This window comes from Pogoniulus pusillus, chromosome 32, assembly GCF_015220805.1.
Source record: "Pogoniulus pusillus isolate bPogPus1 chromosome 32, bPogPus1.pri, whole genome shotgun sequence".
NCBI classification, from domain to species: domain Eukaryota; kingdom Metazoa; phylum Chordata; class Aves; order Piciformes; family Lybiidae; genus Pogoniulus; species Pogoniulus pusillus.
This window is the reverse complement of record NC_087295.1, coordinates 10,599,896-10,620,053: the sequence shown is the minus strand read 5'-3', so window position 1 is coordinate 10,620,053 and position 20,158 is coordinate 10,599,896. Positions and strand designations below refer to the sequence as shown.

At 47.3% G+C, this 20,158-nt stretch overlaps 1 protein-coding gene across 3 annotated transcripts in view; it reads right to left on the bottom strand.

The window, feature by feature from the left end:
• EGFR (epidermal growth factor receptor) overlaps positions 1 to 20,158 on the bottom strand; it is a 221,087-nt gene that overhangs the window by 53,889 nt on the left and 147,040 nt on the right. For all 3 annotated transcript variants that reach the window (XM_064169565.1, XM_064169562.1, XM_064169564.1), the window contains exons 3-7: positions 10,420 to 10,571; positions 9,260 to 9,446; positions 7,880 to 8,014; positions 5,697 to 5,765; positions 1,701 to 1,819 (exon numbers count right to left, since the gene is read on the bottom strand). In XM_064169565.1, the coding sequence (XP_064025635.1) occupies positions 1,701 to 1,819; positions 5,697 to 5,765; positions 7,880 to 8,014; positions 9,260 to 9,446; positions 10,420 to 10,571 (662 nt within the window). The remainder of the gene's footprint in view (positions 1 to 1,700; positions 1,820 to 5,696; positions 5,766 to 7,879; positions 8,015 to 9,259; positions 9,447 to 10,419; positions 10,572 to 20,158) is intronic.

Below are 20,158 nucleotides of genomic sequence, written 5' to 3'. Positions count from 1 at the left end.
CAAATCTGCATGCCTTAGAAGAATTTTCCCTACAAGCAGTAACCAGATCAAGACAGTTGTTTTTGTGGCCATGTTTAAATAACTGAAATCCAATCAAGTCCTTTCCTGCTGGTTACTGACTTTTCTGGCTACATATTAAACAGAAGCCAGCATATTTGGCTGCAGGTCATGAGCAATTTAGTAGGCATTCATAGATTCATAGAATGGTTTGGGTTGGAAGGCACCTGGAAGATCATCTTGTTCCAACCCACCCTGCAATGGGCAGGGACATCTTCCACTAGAATCAGTTGCTCAAGGCTTCATCCAATCTGGTCTTGAACACCTCCAGGGAGGGGACAAATTGGTTCCTCCAATCTAACTCTGCATTACATTAATAATCACTTTTCTCTCCTCCCCCTCTTTTTTCTTCTCTGGCTTTCCAGATGAGAGAGACTAAGAGTCTTCTCTGTGAGCCAGTAAGGGCACCAGAGCCACACAATTTATGAGGCATGCAGACAGCAGCCACAAAACCCTGGGTCAGGGGTAAAGTTAAACCAACAGTGTGCACTACCCCTCTAAAGCTCTTGCAGAAAAGCAATGGGATAATTTTGTTTCCTAAAGCAGCTCCATTTGATGCTTCTTCATGTGCCAAGTGAAAAACAGAAAGCTAAAGCTTGATTTCATATCTGAAGTTCAATGACATACAAAAACAAAATGCAAAGAGCAGTCATATCTTACTCCCTTCACAAATTCTTGGAAGGAACACAAGGCAAAGCTCTGCTGGCACAGAAAACCACTGCACTGTGGTGGCAGCTGAGGACCTGTGGACCTGCCTACATGGGGAGCCTGCCCTACAGCAAACACTTAGCTGGTCTGCAACAACCTTGAGCTCACTGAGCTCTCAAAGGTACTGAAGCTCGTTTAGCATACACTGGGACGTTCCAACTGCAGAATCAGTAAAGACCAGCTCAGAGTGCTGTGAATTGCTGAGTGATCTGGCATTGCAACAGGCTGCCAAGGGAGTCACAGGCCCTGAAGGTGTTCAAGAAACATGGCACTTCGGGACAGGATTTAGTGGGCATGGTGGTGTCGGGCTGACAGTTGGACCGCATCAGAGGGCTGGAGCACCTCTGCGATGAGGGCAGGCTACAAGAGCTGGGGCTTTGCAGCCTGGAGAAGAGAAGGTTTCGAGGAGCCCTTGGAATGGCCTTCCAGTATCTGAAGGGGACATACAGGAAGGCTGGGGAGGGACTATTGACAAGGTCTTGTAATGACAGGAAAAGGGGTAATGGGTTTAAACTGGCAGAGGGGAGATTCAAACTAGATGGTAGGAAAGGGCGAGGGCGGTGAGACACTGGCACAGGTTGCCCAGGGAGGTTGTGGCTGCTCCGTCCCTGGAGGTGCTCAAGGCCAGGTTGGATGAGGCCTTGAGCAACCTATTCTAGTGGGAGGTGTCCCTGTCTATGGCAGGGGGGTGGAACTGGATGAGCTTTGAGGTCCCTTCCAACCTAAACCATTCTACGATTCTCTGATTATTCTCAAAGCTCATCTCCTCATTCCTCCCTCACTGTCACCCACGCAGGAAAGTCCTGGAGCACCCTCCCAGTCAGCATCTCTCAGAGGCCTTCTCAGATGGAAGAAGGCTAGAGGCTGTGCAGCCTTGAGCCTGCCTCGCTGTGCCAGGGACTGAAGCAGTTATGGGGGTGAGGTAGCATCGTTACCAGGCAGTCACTCTCCCGAGGGCCTGTGCACCCCGCAGCACACTGGTTGTGGCAGCAGTCACTGGGCACCTTTCCCCTGCACCGTCCGGAGCACTGCTGGGCACAGATGACTTTTGTCACTGGAAGACACAAGAATAAAAAGGATAAACACCAGGAATAAAGACCAAGATACATGCACCAAAGGTCTAAGTGCAGGGTCTGTGCTAGATTTTCCCCACAGGATGAGTATTCTGTCCTTACACAAGGCCAAAGTTTGGGAGGGGTGAGAGCTGGAGTGGGTGGTTCATCTTGGCACCTGTGAGGTCCTAAGCACTCTGGTTCCAGCCAGAAAACTGTGACCTGCTTAGAAGGAGCATCCAGGTCCCTGTGGTACCAACACCTGAACAAAAAGACCCCTTTGTGGAGTCACTGCATCTTACAGTGCAGGACCTGGCTTTCCTTGCTGAGAACATCTGCCAGTATTGGTGCTAGCTTTGAGAGAAACAACACAGCAGCAGAACTTCAGGACTCCAGCTGCACACTGTTTGATGTCATATTGGGGTCCCTTCAACACACTTAAAAATACTGCTGAAGCCTGCACAAGGAGGGAAGAACCACTCAGCAAACTGACTTTATACATCTGCTTGTATTTGTCTTTAGGCTGTGATTCCTTGGCCAAATTTTATCTTCATTACTCAACTCCCCCAGGACTTGCACCAGTGCAGTAACCTGGGGGGAGAACTGGCCCTGAGTCAGCTTTTTGCAGGCAAGCAGAAACTGCCTCCATCATTTTATTGAGAACTGGGAGATCAGCTCAATTTGAGTATCAGAGAAAATGACAATCAGAATAACTGAAACCAAAGCAAACCAGAAAAACCACACCCCACAACAGAGATGAATGTCTAGCATGTTTTTGTACCAGAGACCCAAAATGGGATTGTTTGTTCCTTGCAAAGAAACTACTGATCCACACATCCTGACACTGGGCATGGGAGACATTTGCTGGCTAATCTGCTGCTGATAGCATCCTCAGCATTTCAGCTGAGTGCTACATTAACTGTTGTCAGCTTCACAGCTGGCACAAAGGAGTTACAACACCATCAGGAATTCCTCTAAGTCCAAAGCAGATGGTTGTTAATTAACAGAAAATCATGGGGAAATGTGGCCTGCTGCAGGGGGTTTCAAAAAGTTGTGCTTCCTCTCTTTTTCCTTCACACACTTTTGTATCCACATTGTATTAGCACCCTTTTTTTCAAGCTAGTAGGTCAAGAAAGGTTCTTCTGCCCCTCCCTCTACTCTGCCCTGCTGAGGCTGCACCTGGAGTACTCTGTCCAGTTCTGGGCTCCACAGTTCAAGAGAAACATGGAAATGCTTGAGAGTCCAGCACAGAGCCACAAAGATGATGAAGGGAGTGGAACAGCTCTGTTACAAGGAGAGACTGAGGGAGCTAGGGTTGTGCTGCTTGGAGAAGAAGAGGTTAAGAGGTGATGTCATCAATGCTTCTATATATGTGCAGGGTGAGTGCCAGGAGGCTGGAGCCAGGCTCTGCTGGATCTGATGCCCAGTGCCAGGCCAAGAGGCAATGGTGGAAGCTGAGGCATAGGAAGTTTCAGTAAGCATGAGGAGGAATCTTTTCCCTGTGAGGATGACAGAACACTGGAACAGGTTGCCATGTGGGGTTGTGGAATCTTCCTCTCTGGAGATAATCAAAACCTGTCTGGACAGGTTCCTGTGTGATCTGCTATAGGTGACCCTGCTCTGGAAGGAGGGTTGGACTGGAGTCTAGCTGACTGGCTAGGGCTGGGGGATAGGTTGGACTGGATGAGCTTGGAGGTCTCTTCCAACCTGACTGATTCTATGATCCAGTCTTTTCTTGAATATCTCCAGGGATGGCAACTCCACCACCTCCCTGGGCAGCCCATTCCAAGGAAGCAGCGAAACAATTTGAGTTGCTCTGCCTCTTTTATTTTAGGAAAAACAAAGCCTTGCAAAATCTCCAGCACTTCTAAATAGACATTTCTGTAGCTCTCTTCACATCAGGCAAGCCTCTTGCCTTCAAAATTTTAGAGTGAAGCACAGGCAGCCAAACTGAACAAGGTCCCAGTGCCACACAGCTCCATTTACAAGTCAAACAATGGCTAGATTTTTCTGAGAGCCTTCCGAAGGTCCTCCCAGTACAGCATGCAGTGTGATGACTCAGGTGAAGGTGACACCTTTTGTGTTTACAAAAGACACACCTGGGGATTCCCAGCAGAGGAATTAAAGGCAGCAAAAAGGAGGTTACGCTGTCGCTTCTGACAGCGGAAATGAATTCCAAGTGCTGCTCGCTGGCTTGCAGAAGGGCTCTGTGGGAAACAGCTCAGCACACAGCTACTGCCTCCTCTCTTAGTTGGTGAAACAGAGAGGAAACACTCTCAAGAGCAAGTTGTTCTCAAGGAGAAAGTTGTGGGTGACAGAAAAAAAGCGAGAGACCGCTGCAGTTCTCCGCAGGAGTTCTGGGCCCCTCAATTCAAGAAAGATGTTGAGGTGCTGGAACATGTCCAGAGAAGGGCAACAAAGCTGGTGAAGGGCCTGGAGCACAAATCCTATGAGGAGAGGTTGAGGGAGCTGGGCCTGTTGAGCCTGGAGAAGAGGAGGCTCAGGGGTGATCTTATTGCTGTCTACAACTACCTGAAGGGACATTGTAGCCAGGTGGGGGGTGGCCTCTTCTCCCAGGCAACCAGCAATAGAACAAGGGGACACAGTCTCAAGTTGTGCCAGGGTAGGTATAGGCTGGATGTTAGGAAGAAGTTCTTCACAGAGAGAGTGATTGGCATTGGAATGGGCTGCCCAGGGAGGTGGTGGAGGCACTGTCCCTGGGGGTCTTCAAGAAAAGACTGGATGAGGCACTTAGTGCCATGGTCTGGTTGATTGGATAGGGCTGGGTGCTAGGTTGGACTGGATGATCTTGGAGGTCTCTTCCAACCTGGTTGATTCTATGATTCTATGTTAGGAAAGGTTTCTTCACTGCAAGGGTGGTCAGGCACTGGAAGGGGCTGCCCAGGGAGATGGTGGAGTCACCAGCCCTGGAGGTGCTCAAAAGACATGTAGAGATGGCACTTTGGGACATGGTTTAGTGGGCATGGGGGTGTAAGGTTGATGGTTGGACTCAATGGGCTAGTTTAATCCTAGCTGGGCTATTTTGGTGAGAAGAATTAGATGATGGGCTGTGAAAAGGAAACAGTGGTGATGCCTACTTCACTCATAGGCTTGCTGAGAAGGATAAGAACAAGAACATAGATAACACAGTGGTTTGCTCTCTGTCTTTGGGGCTGCACTTCCCTCTCTAACTTAACTTGCTCCCTGACTAATCATGCTTCCTAACACCCCTGGCTGACCCTCCAAATTCACCTTGAATGCAAGACAAACTCTGGGGTAGAGGGGTGGGGAGAAGGTGGAAGGGTGGTTGGGAGCCTCTCTTGGGGACTCAGGTTTCTGGGAGGGCTGATGTGTTTCTGTATTACTTTTTAACTTGTGTATTTCTATCTACAGCTGTACAGATTGTAAATACCTGCTTGTATCTTGTGCTAAGCTGTAAGTATAAAGCTTCATTCAATTTTCCAGAGCAGCTGAGTCTAGTCTGGATGATTTTACTTAAGTGTGTGTGGGGGCAGCTAACACCCAAACTGTCACACTCAATAACCTGAGAGGTCTTTTCCAACCTATGATTTTGCCTCTGGAGGAAGAGCAGATCTGTAGGAAAATTCAGAACCAAGTCAAACCACCTCAAGGTTTCCTCTCCAGAAATGGAGCTACTCAGGGGGAGCAGGCATGGCTATCCTCCTCAAAACTGTGCTTCTGAAAAGCAGGAAGCAGACCACAACCCTCCACAATTTGCTTCAGGGCAGTGGGATGCAGAGAAGGACAGGTGTGAAAGATGCATGACTAACTTGGGGGTTCACAGGTTAGTGTTTCAGCAGATAGATATTTAGCATGTCAAGGCACACAAAGTATTTCTTAATTCATCTGCAGGCTTACATGTCTGGCAGTTCTGTTCACCAGGGCCCCAGCAGTGGTCTTCTGTGCAGTTTGGATGACATTTGGGACCTGAAACACAAAGGCAGAGTATTATATACTATAAACAAGGAAAACAGTAATATCATGTGAGTCAAAGAAACCAGACTCAAGCTCTCCTTCTCAATAAATCAGGGCAGAAAACACCAATGCTCAAAAAACCTGAGACCTGGACCTTAAATCCCCATGAAAGGATACACCTCTGCTTTCCTGCATGCAGTTCTCCACACCTTTGAACAAGCAAGCACAATACTTAGGCAGACTAGCTTCAAGTAGAAGCATATTATTTCCCAGGAACAGCAATTTCAGCTAGCACTCAGTTGGTCCTTCTGCTGGAGTTTGCATTCTAAGGCAAGTCACCAGTCACCACTGGCCCCTGGCTGAGCATGTTAGACTTGATGATGTTAAAGGTCTTTTCCAGTCCCTATCCCTGGAGATTTTTATAGGATGCAGAGATGTGGTGCTGGGGGGCATGGTTTGGCACCAGGCTTGGTGGAATTGGATGATGGCTGGACTTGACTATCTTAGAGGTCTTTTCCAACCCAGAGGATTCAGTGACTCTATGTGCCAGCTGCTCACTGCAGGCCACATGCAAAGCCATGTTTCTGGACAATGTGGTTCTAAAAGGAAAACAAACTCCAGAGGATTTGCCAGCAACAGCCAGCTACTCTGACCACAACTCTATCTGTCTTGTCTGCCTTCTGCCCTCCCCCTGCCCGCTGCCAAAACCACTCCTGGGTGCAGCACTACATGGCAGATGGACAGCTGACAGCCAAGTGGCAGGATGGATGGACAGACACCCTGCCTGACTTGGAGGGTTCAGTGCTAGGCTCTTTCCCATCCCTCCCCTCCTTCCTTCCTCTTTTCTTTGGTTTTCTTTCTCTTAAAAAGAAGCAAAACCCCTGAGAAACAACTTGCTTTAGATTACTGAGTGGTTACTAAAGCCATAAAAGGCTAAGCAGATTAATCTGGAATTCACTACGTGGAAGAGGCATTTCCTACTGGAGCGACTCCTCCTGCTAACAACACATGAGCCTCCCTCCTCCCCACCACCCAACAAACAGCTGAGCGGATGCCAGCACTTCCCCGGGAGTTGATTGATTTGGTGAGGGACCAAAGAACTTCTGGTTTTTTCAAAGTTGAAAAGTGAAAGGTTAACGTTTCTGTGGTGCTCAGAGCCAAACTCCTGCGCTGACTTGTACCTTTCCCAGCCCCTCGCTTGCACACACCAATCTGTCAGTGCAGGAGTTGGCTATCAGCTCTCAGGCGGTTACACAAGCGGGAGAAGATAAAGGAAAGATGCTTTGCTGCCAGTTAGCAGCGCCAGACATGAAAATAAACTCTCCTTCCCCTGAAATGACAGGGGATTTTACAGGGGACTCATAAACTGAAGGATTAGCTTGAGCCCACTCACAGCATAAGCTACACAAACATTGAAAGATATGCTCATCTCCCTGCTGATCTAAGGCATCAGATTTCTCTGCCTGTTTATCGATCATTTTGTGTGGCTAAGCCGTGCAGCCTAACACCAGAGTTGTACAGCGCTCAACTTGGGACTCAGCGCCAAACTTCAGGTCCCAGAGTGACTCCATGAAGGTACCCATATGGGTTTTCTAGACCAGAGCCTTGTACTATAAACAGAAAATTGCTGGAAAGCAATCAAGAGCACATTATTCTGAGCTGCCTTTGAAGAAAGACATACTTAGGGTGCTGTCTGAAACCAAGAGAAGCTTGTCCAAGAGCTTCCCTGAGCTATGAGTTAAGGACCTAACCACCACGAAAAATGACATCTTAGGCCAGTGGCAAAGAAAAAAAAGGGCTTGCCTTGGAACAGGACTTGCTGGCCCTGCATGCAGGAGGTGGTGGACTTTGTGCCTGAATTGCCAGGCATTGGAATACACTGCCCAGGGAAGTGGTGGAGCCACTGTTACCTTAAAGAGTTTAAAAGAGATGTAGACACAGCACTTTAGGACATGGTTTAGTGGGCATGGTGGTGCTGGGTTGATGGTTGGACTTGATGACCTTTGATGGTCTTTTCCAACCATAATGATCCTATACCCTGAAACCCATCAGATGAAAGATGGGATGCTTGGTCTCCTCTCTGAAACGGCAGAGCGCGCAGGGGGTTGTGCTAAGTTAATACTCACAAGAAGACAGGTTGCTTGCAAATTCAAGCACCGTGGGAGGTTTCTTGCTCGTATCAATGATGTCATTCCAGAGAACAGTGTCCATGTTGCACAGTTTGGGGTTGTTGCTGATTTTAACACCTCCGTTGAGAATCTCTGCCACCGAAGGAAGGAAATGGGTAAGAGAAAGAAAACAGGGCCTGAGTCTTCTGGCCCTGATTTCCAGGAAGGGGAATACAGCAGGTATTTCTTCACCACAGCTCTGCTACTTCACAGAAAAGGACAATCTCCACTCCTGGGGGGGCACCTAATGCCAGGCCCAGACTGATGGGTTCTGGAGGGTGAATTAGAAGGGTGCGCTAGTTTGAAGCTAGCTTGAATGGTTTGGTGAGAAGAACTAGATTACAGGCTGTGGAAGGAAAACAATGGTGATGTCTACTTCCCTCATAGGCTTGCTGAGAGATATAAGAATCCAAACATAGATAAGGCCCTTCTGCTGGAGAGCTCCAAGCTGAATCTCTCTCTCTAACCTCACCCTCCGTTTCTCTGACTAGTCCACTTTGATTCCTAACCCCCTGGCCGAACCTCCATTCTTCCTTGGGACTGGGGTAAGGTTGAGAGGGGTAGGGGGAAGGTGAAGTCTCCTCCTGGGGACTCAGGTTTCTGGGAGGGGAGCTGTGTTTCTGTATTACCTTTTACCTTGTCTGTTTCTGTCTATAACTTTATATACTGTAAATATCTGCTTGTATATTCTGCCAGCTGTAAATAATAAGCTTCATTCCATTTCCAGAGCCAGCTGAGTCTAGTCTGGGTGATTTCCAAAGTGTGTGTGGGGGGGAGGAACACCCAAACCACCACAAAGGGTTAGGTGACAGGTTGGACTCAGTGACCTTAGAGGTCTTTTCCAACCTAGTTAATTCTGTTGGCTGCTATTGGATGCCATTACATGGGGCTTTCTGCCTGATGTCACCTCCAGGGGCCACTGCACACAGCAGATGTAGCACTGCTGCTGTGCACAGCCAGAGATGACCATGTAAGCTCCCCCCTCACATATTGCAACTGGACTTGAACAAAAAATAAAGGCTTGTATGCACTGGAATCAGATAATGCAAAATAATGAGTGGATACTTCTCTGCCACTTTGGAGGACAAATACATCTCACCACACTGCTAATGCTTTGGATTTTCTGGATCTTTCTACAACAAGGAATGAAGAACTTTAAAAAGGCTGACTAGCAGGGAAGCAAGCAGGAAACTGGGAAACCACATTAAATCCTTGGGTGTAAAGCAGGATTTGATGGTATATGACTTTGAGAGGAGACCTTCAATTGGATATTGCTGCCCACAACCCAGCAGTTGAAATCTGCCTTACAGGTGCCGCCAGTTCTTGCCCTGGTCTCACCTGACAGCCGTTTCATCGGCAGCTCTCGGAGTCCCTGGGTTTTATTCATGTGATAATTGGACAAAACTGCCAGGGCATAGGAGTTGTCATACAGCACATTGCCTCGGATGATCTGGAGGTTCTCCAGAGGAATGACATCCACCATGTTAAGCGCGATGAGCACATAGCCTGCGACCTCCTGTATCGTCTGAGGGAACAACAGGAAAAACATGGTGCTTAATCCACCGCATTTCTCTGCTCTTAACAGTCTCTTTCCCCATCATGCCCCTCCAACCTGCCAGCTTTCAATTGTAAGGGATGATAAACCACTTCATCTCATCAAATAAATCAATGAATCAGAGAACAAGAAGGGACTCCACTGGAAAACACAATTGTCTAAGCAGGTAAGAAACGACTCAGGGGATCACAGGATGTCAGGGGCTGGAAGGGACCCAAAGAGATCATCGAGTCCAACCTCCCCTGCCAGAGCAAAACCGTATAATCTAGCTCAGGTCACAGAGGAATGCATCTGAATGGGCCTTGAAAGTCTCCAGAGAAAGAGACTACACAACCTCTCTGGGAAGCCTGTTTCAGTGCTCTGGGACCCTTCCAGTAAAGAATTCCCCTTTGTGTTGAGGTGGAAGCTCCTGTGCTGCAGCTTCCATCCATTGCTCCTTGGCCTATCCCAGGGAGCAAAGTGAGCAGAGCCTGTCCCCTCCTTCCTGATCCCCAGTCCTCAGATAGTTACAAATATTTATTAAATCCCCTCTCAGTCTTCTCTTTTCCAGACTAAAATGCCCCAGGTCCCTCAGCCTCTCCTCATAAACCTCTCATAAGGGTAACTCCAAAGATCCAGCTTACCCCTTCTCTGCCTCCAAGCACTACTCTAAGGAGACAATGGAAAGGATGCAATAATATTCATAATTAAGAAGAATCTCATCTGCATGGCAGCCAGTATAGGCCAGCAAATGCTTGAAAAGCTATTTCTCAAAGCATCTGGTTTAGAAAAGTGGGGTTGAGCATATCCTGCGTTCTACAGGTATGCTGAGACTGATCTGCAGTTTCTCTGATGTTAGCTGGCTATGTCTTTGGATCACCACAGAATTCCATGGGTAGCTGACTCCTTGCACTTAAAAAATGTTCCTTTAGCAGGGGAGGCCACAATAGCCAGGAAGACTAACCTTTAAGAAGGAGAGGTCACGATTGTGCTCCACATATGTAATCTCCAGGTTGCTGAGCACCACCTCACAGTTGTTGTACATCCTCTGCAGGCTGGTGAAATGGTCTTCCACATGTCCCAGCTGGGTCAGCTTGTTGTTTGTCCCTTGACAAACTGTGGAGAGAAGAAGAAAGCTTCATGAAGAAGATTGAATAGATTGGATATTAGGAAAAAATTGTTCAGAGAAAGAGTGGAAGAGGCTGCTCAGGGAGGTGCTGGAGTCACCAGCCCTGGGCATGTTCACAAAAGCTTGTAGATATGGCACTCTGGGACATAGTTTAATGGCCATGGTGGCGTTAGGTCGATGGTTGGATGGTGGTCCTGTCCAACATTCATGACTCTATGATTCCATAAAGCAAGAATAAGTAGGGAGTAAAGACCTGTTGCCCATTTACCTTTACAAGCACTACAGCAAGTGAAGCATCAGCACAGATCAGAAGAAATGAAATGTTGTCTTGCATGACCAACAGTGTAGGAAGCATGTGATGCTTCCCAGGTACAGAAGCTTACCAAAATTAAGAGCTAGAACAACCATCTATCATCTTCTCTCCTATAAGAAGCTCCAAGATGAGACATCAGTACATAAGCAGCACTAAGTTTGCTGTGTCACAAACATACCTCAGTTCCTGAGGAGAGAGCATGTTTGCAGTGGCACCAAACAGTGCCCCAAGTGGTATGCTTTCAAGAATCACCAAAGGTAGTTTCCTTGGGGATCCATTTATAGAATCATAGAAACAAAGAATTAACCAGGTTGGAAGAGACCTCCAAGCTCATCCAGTCCAACCTAGAACCCAGCCCTATCCAATCAACATTCACACCACTTGTTCCCTCCATCAGGCTGCTCACATTCTCTATGCAGTAACCAGTAGATGAGATGTTAGTGAAGATGCTGAGAGCAAAAAGAAATGACTTGCTTCTGTTGAGATTTCAACAGCACACTGCTAGCATCAGCCAGACCACCCTACAGGAGCCTCCCCCCTCATGCACCATTTTTCTGTTGGCTCAAAGAGATACAAGGCCAAATCCTTGTTTGCTACAAAGAGACCTAAATACACCCAAGAATTAAACTTCATCACAGCAGTATTTGCTAAATGAGAACCTGGGTTGTAAGGATGATATGCTGAGCAAATAAAACCCTCAAGCACACCGAATGAGCTGAAAGGCCCACAGCAGGATTACTGAACTCGGGCAAAGGTGTGCAATGGTCTTCCAACTAGAACATTTGGAAAGAAAACAAAATAGCCTGCTTGCAGCTAAAGAAGAACATCATTCCTACTGTTTCTTTGCTTGTGAAAACTGTGTTCTGAGAGAATAAATGCTGTAATTATCTCAATAGAATGCTAGAGTGTGAATGCCGTTCTGGCCAGAGGCAAAAACACAGACAATGAAGTGCTCACCTCCCTTCACAGAGCTGTAAAAGTGGGACATGCATGCTTGGGCAGATGGATTCTCTCTTATGGCTTAGCCCCTATTGAGCTTGAGCTCCAAAGGAAAGATTCTGATGCCACATACAGCCATCACATGTTTTCCTTTCAATCTGTAGCAAATCTAGCACAGTGTGAACTTGGTGGTCAGTATACTACATGTGAAACAGCAAATGTTATCTGTTGTACACATTCTGGTTCACAAGGGGGGTTGACTAGGCAATGGTTTGTTTTACTGCAGCTAGATGCAAAACCTATTTCATTTTTCTTTGACTTCACTAGGATGGGTACTTGCATGGTAGCCCTGGGGGCTGTGGTAGTGTTTACCACATAATGTATGTTTCATGTGGACACTCAAGCTATGGCTGCAGCATATTTAGGGTTAAAAAAAAAACAACAAAAGAACAGAGAAGTTTCCTGATGGAAATTCAGGGTGAGACTATCCCTGACCAGTAAAAAAGCTGAGGTCCAGAACTGAACCTCATGAACTTCAGCATGGGCTGATCCTTAGAAAAGGAAAGCTTTGATCTCATCTGTGCTGTTAATATAATAAAACACAACCAGTCAGGGAAGTTGTTTTTGACACCAAGAGGGTGTCCTTGAGCATGAAGCTCTCCTGTCCCAGCCTGAGTGACATGTTGGATACTTGCATGGTAGTCTTGGGGACTATGGTAGTGTTTACCACATAATGTATGTCTCATGTGGACACTCAACCTATGGCTGCAGCATATTTAGGGTTAAAAAAACAATCAGAGCAGTTTCCTGATGGAAATTCAGGGTGAATCACAGAATCATCAGTGAGGGTTGGAAAGGACCACAAGGACCATTTAGATCCAACCCCCCTGCCATGGGCAGGGACACCCTACTCCAGATCAGGCTGGCCAGAGCCAATCTCTGACTATCCCTGACTAGTAGAAAAGCTGAGATCCAGAACTGAACCTCATGAACTTCAGCATGGGCTGATCCTTAGAAGAGGAAAGCTTTGATCTCATCTGTGCTGTTAATATAATAAAATACAGACAACTCAGGGAAGCTGTTTTTGACACCAAGAGGGTGTCCCTGAGCATGGAGCTCTCCTGTCCAAGCCTGGGTGACCTGCTGGACCCCCATTCACCACTCCTATGACCCAGAGACAACCCAAAAAGCCAGCATGGGATTACCACCACGAAGCCATTTGTCCCTTGATGCTACTGCTCTTAGCACACATGCTGCACATCCTAAATGCCAAAGTGATGTTGATCTTGACTCAGTGACAGTGCTACCTCAGCAGACAGCCCAAAAAAATGCAGACAGAGCTGAAATGAGTTGAAATATCAAGTGCTGTGCAAGACAGCAGCAACCCAAAAGCTGAAGAGCTACACTGTAGCTGAAATATTGAGTGCTGCACAGAATAGCAGCAATCCAAGAGCTGAAGGAGACACACTGTACTGATAAATGCAAACTCACTGAATTATTACTGCACAGGGGAAGAGCAGGGGGGGGCTGCACTGGATATTAAAATCCTCTCTCTGCCCACAGACATGCCTGCTTCCTCTCTTCACCTCAGACTTGGCTTTGCAGAAGTATTTCTGGGCCATGGCAATGGATTCACTCTCTGCAACCCTCTGCTCTTTTTTTCTCCTCTCAATTCTGGTAGAAGTGTAGTGTAACCAAAGCATTTGCTAGATGGTCCTTTCCACAGGTGACAGTAGGATGACAAAAAGCATCCCTCCAGCTGTAACGCTAAGTGTTGATGTTCTCCCAAATCCATACAAGCTCAGACTCAACCAAGGGTCTCCTGCAGCAACTGCCCTGCTGCAAGTGAAATCTGTTTTCATCTCTTCCCCAGAAAATCTCTGATTACTGGAGCTCAAATCCTACCATGAATTTTCATCCCAGACTTGAGAAAAACTCCTGAGAATGCTTTGAAACCAAATCATGGCCAATCCCCAAATCATCAGCTGTTCCTGTCCATGCTTTACCTCTGCTAGTCTCCCTGCAGCTCTGACAGGCACATGAAATAACAACTCACAAAGGCACATGAAATAACAACTCACAAAGGCACATGAAATAATAACTCACAAAGGGACATGAAATAACAACTCACATAGGCACATGAAATAACAACTCACATAGGCACATGAAATAATAACTCACATAGGCACATGAAATAACAACTCACATAGGCACATGAAACAACAACTCACAAAGGCACATGAAATAATAACTCACAAAGGGACATGAAATAACAACTCACATAGGCACATGAAATAACAACTCACATAGGCACATGAAATAACTCACATAGGCACATGAAATAACAACTCACATAGGCACATGAAATAACTCACATAGGCACATGAAATAACAACTCACATAGGCACATGAAACAACAACTCACAAAGGCACATGAAACAACAACTCACAAAGGCACTTTGAGACAAGCAAGTCCATTTCCATGCTTCACAGATCACTTATAACTCTAGATGCCCTGGCATCATAAATGAATGTACTTTTTTCCCTGCATGTTTTGCAGCCATTATTAACAATAATGCAAAACTTGCAGACAAATATTAGCTGTTTCATCTGCCAGCACTTGTATAAATATGCCTCTTTCCTCACTCATTGGCATTCATTTCACTTTAGGTTGTTGGGTATCTGGCACTTGGTCCAGATACAAAGCTGCCTCTGAAAGCCAGGGCAGATAAGGGCATTTGGTGTCCTACTGCCAGTGCTGCTCACAGCCAAATTCACCTTAACCAGAGTGTGGGGAGAAAAAGCTTCCAAGTGACCTGGAATAACTGTAGGATTTCTTAACCTTGCTTGACATGGGTTGGTATGGATAATCACACCATTCCCAGAACCTGACCCTTGAACTCCCACCTAGGTCAGCCCCGCACAACATAGTGGGGGGGATCCTAACCACGTCCTGAGCTCCTTCCCAGGAGAAAAACTGCTTCCCCCTTAGGAGGACTGCCCCTAACCTTCACCTAACAGAGCCTCAGAAATTAAATCAACATCCTCGTGTCACTCAAGCACAAATCTGAACATCTGCTCTAAGGATAGATTCTGTATGTCAGGTATTTTTTTAGCTGACCTCAAAGCATTCCCTTACAGCTACTGAACAGATCAGAGTAACCTGCTGTGGAAACAAGCAAAGCACAGTTAGTACTGTCAAATGATCAAAATAATGGCCCAAGGAGCCACTGGAGCAGGTAGGGCATTTGTCATCACAGCTAACCTAATTTCTGGTAGAATAAGAACACACCATGCAATGCTCTTCCTAACCAAAGCAGGCTATGGAATGCCAGAGACTGGAAAAAGAACACCACCTCACGTCATGTGTGCACTAACCATTTAAACAGAATCACACAAGGGTTTGGGTTGGAAAGGACCTTAAAGATCAGCCAGTTCCAAGCCCCTCAACATGGGCAGGGACACCTTCCACTACAGCAGGTTGCTCAAGGCCTCATTCAACCTGGCCTTGAACACCTCCACGGAGGAGACGTTCATGACCTCCCTGGGCAACCTGTTCCTGTGTCTCAGCTCCCACACTGTAAAGAATTTCTTTCTAATAACTTCCTAAATCTCTCCTCTTCCACCTCAAAGGCATTCCCTCTAGTCCTATCCCTACAAGTCCTCTTGAGCCTTTTTTGTAGTCTCCTTCAGGTAGTGGATGTATTCTAGTAGGTCTCCCTGGAGCTGTCTCTTCTCCAAGGTGAACAGCCCCAAGTCTCATAGCTTGTTTCCATAAGGGCACTGCTCCAGCCCTCTGATCATCAAATAGAACCTTTCTACATCACCAGTTCCTCAGCACTAGACAGATATGTGAAGGAGAGGTGTTGGTGCTGCTGGGTTGGGAGCGTTTTACACACTGAGTAATTCAAGAGGGAGGAAAACCCACATGACACAAACAGAAAACTGAATCTGCTGTGATGTGCTAGGGGAAGTTAGGGAAAGGAGAAGAAAAGCTAAAAGCCAGGTGAGTTCAGTGCTCAGAGGTGGGCAGATGTTTTCCCCTGAGAACAGTGGTTACAAACACATGTGGCACCTAAACTGTCCCGGTTCAGCTCAACGCCAGCAGCATTCGGGTGCTGAAAGTGCTGCTGTGGAAAGGCAACGTTTTTGGATGTATGCAAATGCTTTTAATTAAATCACTGAGAAAACAGACTCATGTGGCTGGGCTAAGTCCCTGCTCAGTGTGGTTCAGAGGAATGCATTTACTGAGATTATTCCCAGCTTCTAGACTCACTGGGAACAAAACAGTGACAGAGCTCTTAAAAACACTTAGACGGAAACTGTAACTGCAGAAGTGACCCACAACGAATGCCAGAGTGGAGAAAGAAAACCACAAAGAATATGCCTTAAGGCAAATTTTCCCAGATGGTTCCTTATTTCTATCCACTTGGCAGAAGCAACTTTTGCAGTTAAATGTAATGTAAAGTTCCTCTTGTTCTGGTTAGGAGCGGAGAGCTGCCCTCCGATGGCAAAAGGCACATCCTGAATTGCAAAGCGTGGCTGGATGGTTCCACTGCTGGTGAGTGCCTTCACCTGGAACAATAAATTATCACCTTGCTCTTGAATGAAGACCTCCCCAAAGTCAGAGCATTTTAACAATTGGACTCAATGATCTTAAAGGTCTTTTCCAACTGAACCAATTCAATGACAACAAGGGATTCAGCCTTACTAATTCCCTAAGATGCTTTTTTTATCCCCCACCCCCCCCCAGTATCATTTAGTAATATTTCTATTTTTCTTCTCTGTTGTCATTATAATTCAGTATGTATCTTCATTAATCCTCCAGATTAAGGCCAGATCAGGATGTGCTGAAATCAATCTTTCCACTGGCTTCAATGTGAACTAGATGGGGGATTAAATTCTTCTCTCACTGGAGCGACTGCAAGCACAGGGTTGGAGCTTTCCCTTCCAAATACCTTAAGATGTGACTGTAGGAAGGATATTCTGTAGGTACTAGCAGGATTTCAAAGAAATAGGAAGTGTCACCTTGCAATTCTGTACAGTTTGGGGAAAGGCTGACTTCTAAAGGTGAATAATAGATGTGGATTTTTGGAAGGGGTGTTTCTAGCACAGTGCTGAAAGATAACCTGGGTTTAGATCAGTTTTCTTCACATGTCTTTGTCAGATGTAAGAAAGACATCAAAATCACTGCTAAGGCTGCCTGCCTGCAGATGACACAAGCATTGCTGGGGCTGTAAATAACAGAGGGACAGATGACCTTCTGCTTGTGTTTGCATAATCTGAGGAAATAAGCCCTCTGAACAACATCTCTTCAACTATAGCCAAAGGCTATAGCTAAAGGCAAGCTCCTACATCAAAGCCCGAAGAACACATAGGGTACACACAGAAAACAGGGTGCTGAGATGCAATCATGCTGGAAAGGACCTGTGGATAACCAGAGGTGTGACCAGTACATCACTTGATGTAACAGAAAGACCACAGGCGCTGGGTGTATCAGGGGAAAAGGGCTGAGCAAGAAGAGACATTAATTACTGGCATTAACTAATCTCTGGTGCTGCCCAGCATGCCCAAAAGCAGTGGCTTCTGGCACAGCTCTGACTCCCAGCTGCAATGGCATGCTCCACTCGGGCTTCAACCCTTTGCCCAGCTGTACTTCAGCCCATGTCCCTGCCACATGGCCAACAGGTAGGGCAGAGGGACTTAGCCTGGAGTTTTGAAAGCAATCTATTGAGAGTGAAAGCTGGGAAGTTAAACTCCCCAAGATGGAACACCTCTCCCATGAGGAAAGGCTGGGAGAAGTGGGGATGTTCAAACTGGGCAAGAGAAGGCTCCAGAGAGACTTTATTGCAGCTTTTCAGTACTTGAATGAGGCCCACAAGAAAACTGTGGAGGGACTCTACCAGGGAGTGTGGTGATAGGGCAGGAGGTAACAGTTTAAAAGAGGGAGATTAAGACTAGATATAAGGAAGAAATTTTCCACACTGAGGGTGGCAAAACACTGGCTCAAGTAGTCCACAGAGATGGCAGATGCCCCATCCCTGGAAACATGCCAGGTAGGGTTGGACAGGACTCTGACCCATCTGAGGGTGTCCCTGCTTGCTGCAGGAGAGTTGGACCACACCTTTAAGGGTTCCTTTGAACCCAAACCATTGTATGACTCTGTGATTCCCCAGCAGCAGCTAGGGTGCTACTGGGTTGTTCCATTGGTACCCCTGGAGAAGGCTGCTATAAAGCAAACCACAGAGAAACTTCTGCACTTTGAGAGTGCCAAAGCACTGCAAGAGGCTGATCAGAGAAGCTGTGGCACTTTCTTCTCTGTAGAATTTCACAAGTCTACAACAAGGAGCAATGGGTGTAAGTCACAGCACAGGAGGTTCCACCTCAACACAAGAGGGAACTTCTTTACTGTAAGGGTCACAGAGCATTAGAACAAAGAAGGGCGACATAGCTGGTGACAGACCTGGAGCACAGCCCTGTGAGGAGAGGCTGAGGGAGTTGGGGGTGTGCAGCCTGCAGAAGAGGAGGCTCTGGGCACACCTATTGCTGTCTATAACTCCCTGAAGGGAGGCTGTAACCAGGTGGGGTTGGGCTCTTCTCCCAGGCAGCCAGCAACAGAACAAGGGGGGATAGTCTCAAGCTGTGCCAGGGGAGGTCTAGGCTGGATGTTAGGAGGAAGTTGTTGGCAGAGAGAGTGATTGGCATTGGAATGGGCTGCCCAGGGAGGTGGTGGAGTCACCGTCCCTGGAGGTGTTGAAGCAAAGCCTGGCTGAGGCACTTAGTGCCATGGACTGGTTGATTGGCTAGGGCTGGGTGCTAGGTTGGACTGGCTGAGCTTGGAGGTCTCTTCCAACCTGGTTGATTTTATGGTTCTCTGATTCTAAGGAAGGGGGAAAGGCCATGCTGGTGATGGGTTGGTAACACTGGCTGGATGTATTGGCACCCCACTTGTGGCAGGTGCCCGTGCCTGCGTTCCAGGACAGCCATCTTCACGCTGTGTGAAACCCACCCCCTGACTGCTCCCGTTTGGCCCACAGCCATACCTGGTTCTGGAGGGCAGGATTGACTCTCACCCCCTTCCAGAGAAACTCTGTTTGCAAGAGCACACATACAAAAGTAGGCAGAGTACACATACAAATCAGGTAGAGTAAGTACAAAACCCACTGGGCCCAAACTGGCCTTCTAGAATCCTCCATCCCTTCCACCCTCAGCTGGCCTAAGGGGAGGCCAAAACTGTGCCACTTAGCTGGGGCCTACAAGGCCTCAGTGGCTCAGCTGCCTGCAGCCAACTCCCCACGCACCGAGATAAGGGTGCTCACTGCCACAGAGGTGGAGGCAAGGAGGAGCAGGGGCAGAGATCAAGTCAGGCACTGTCTTTTAAGCTGTGATACCAGAAAAGGATTAGAATATCAATACTACAACATCCTGGGGTGGGCTTATCCAAGGGGGACCTGGGATCCCTCAAACCACCACACTGACTAAAGCAGGTTTGCCTTGTACTGGGGAGGACAACCCCAAACGAGACCATGCAAGGGGCAAAAAGCCCAGTGTCAGTGCCAGCAGGCTCCATGCTTTCTGACAGTCCCCCCAGGGACTGTTAGCTAACAGCCCATGGCTGAAGCCTCTCCAGCATCATGCACTGGCAGAGCTACTTTGCCCACCACAAAGCAGCCATATGCATGGTCTGGGCAGCAGGAGAAGAGCCATCCTGCAGCCTCAGCCATGCATGGTGCAGAGCCTGGGAAACACCTTGGAGAAGCTGCTTGGCATCCGTGGTGAATTCTGCACTACCATCTTGCTGCAAGTGCTGTACAATAACTGTGTAGAGCGCAGCAGAAAGTGGCTGAGAGACCTCTGGCAACAGGCATGTCTCACCAAGCCTTCAGTCTGTGTGGCAGCATTGCAGCAGCTCAAGGTACACCCGAGGATACTCAGGGAAACAAGTGGATGACAACACATACGTGAGCCTGCGCTCTGGGGTCTAAAAGCAATTACATTCTTCATTGCTGTTTGTTCTGGCAACATCTAAGGAGCAGTGGGATTTTATAGCACAATAAAAAGGAGCTGAAGATGTGTGCCCATGAAAATGTGGGACCAGTTCCTGCTCAGGCCAGCACCGAATCGTTTTAAGTTGTTTTAAAGTGAGTTAATTTGAGAAAGGAGAATTAAAAGCGTTTGACTATGCTGTGAACATTTCACCATGTGGGATTTCTTAATATGCTGCCACTGCAGATTTTCATTTGTGCCTTCCAGTGAAAAGAGATCCTGGGGTTTTCTTCATCTCTATGAAACTAAGTCTTATGTCAAAATAGCCCCTGGTGC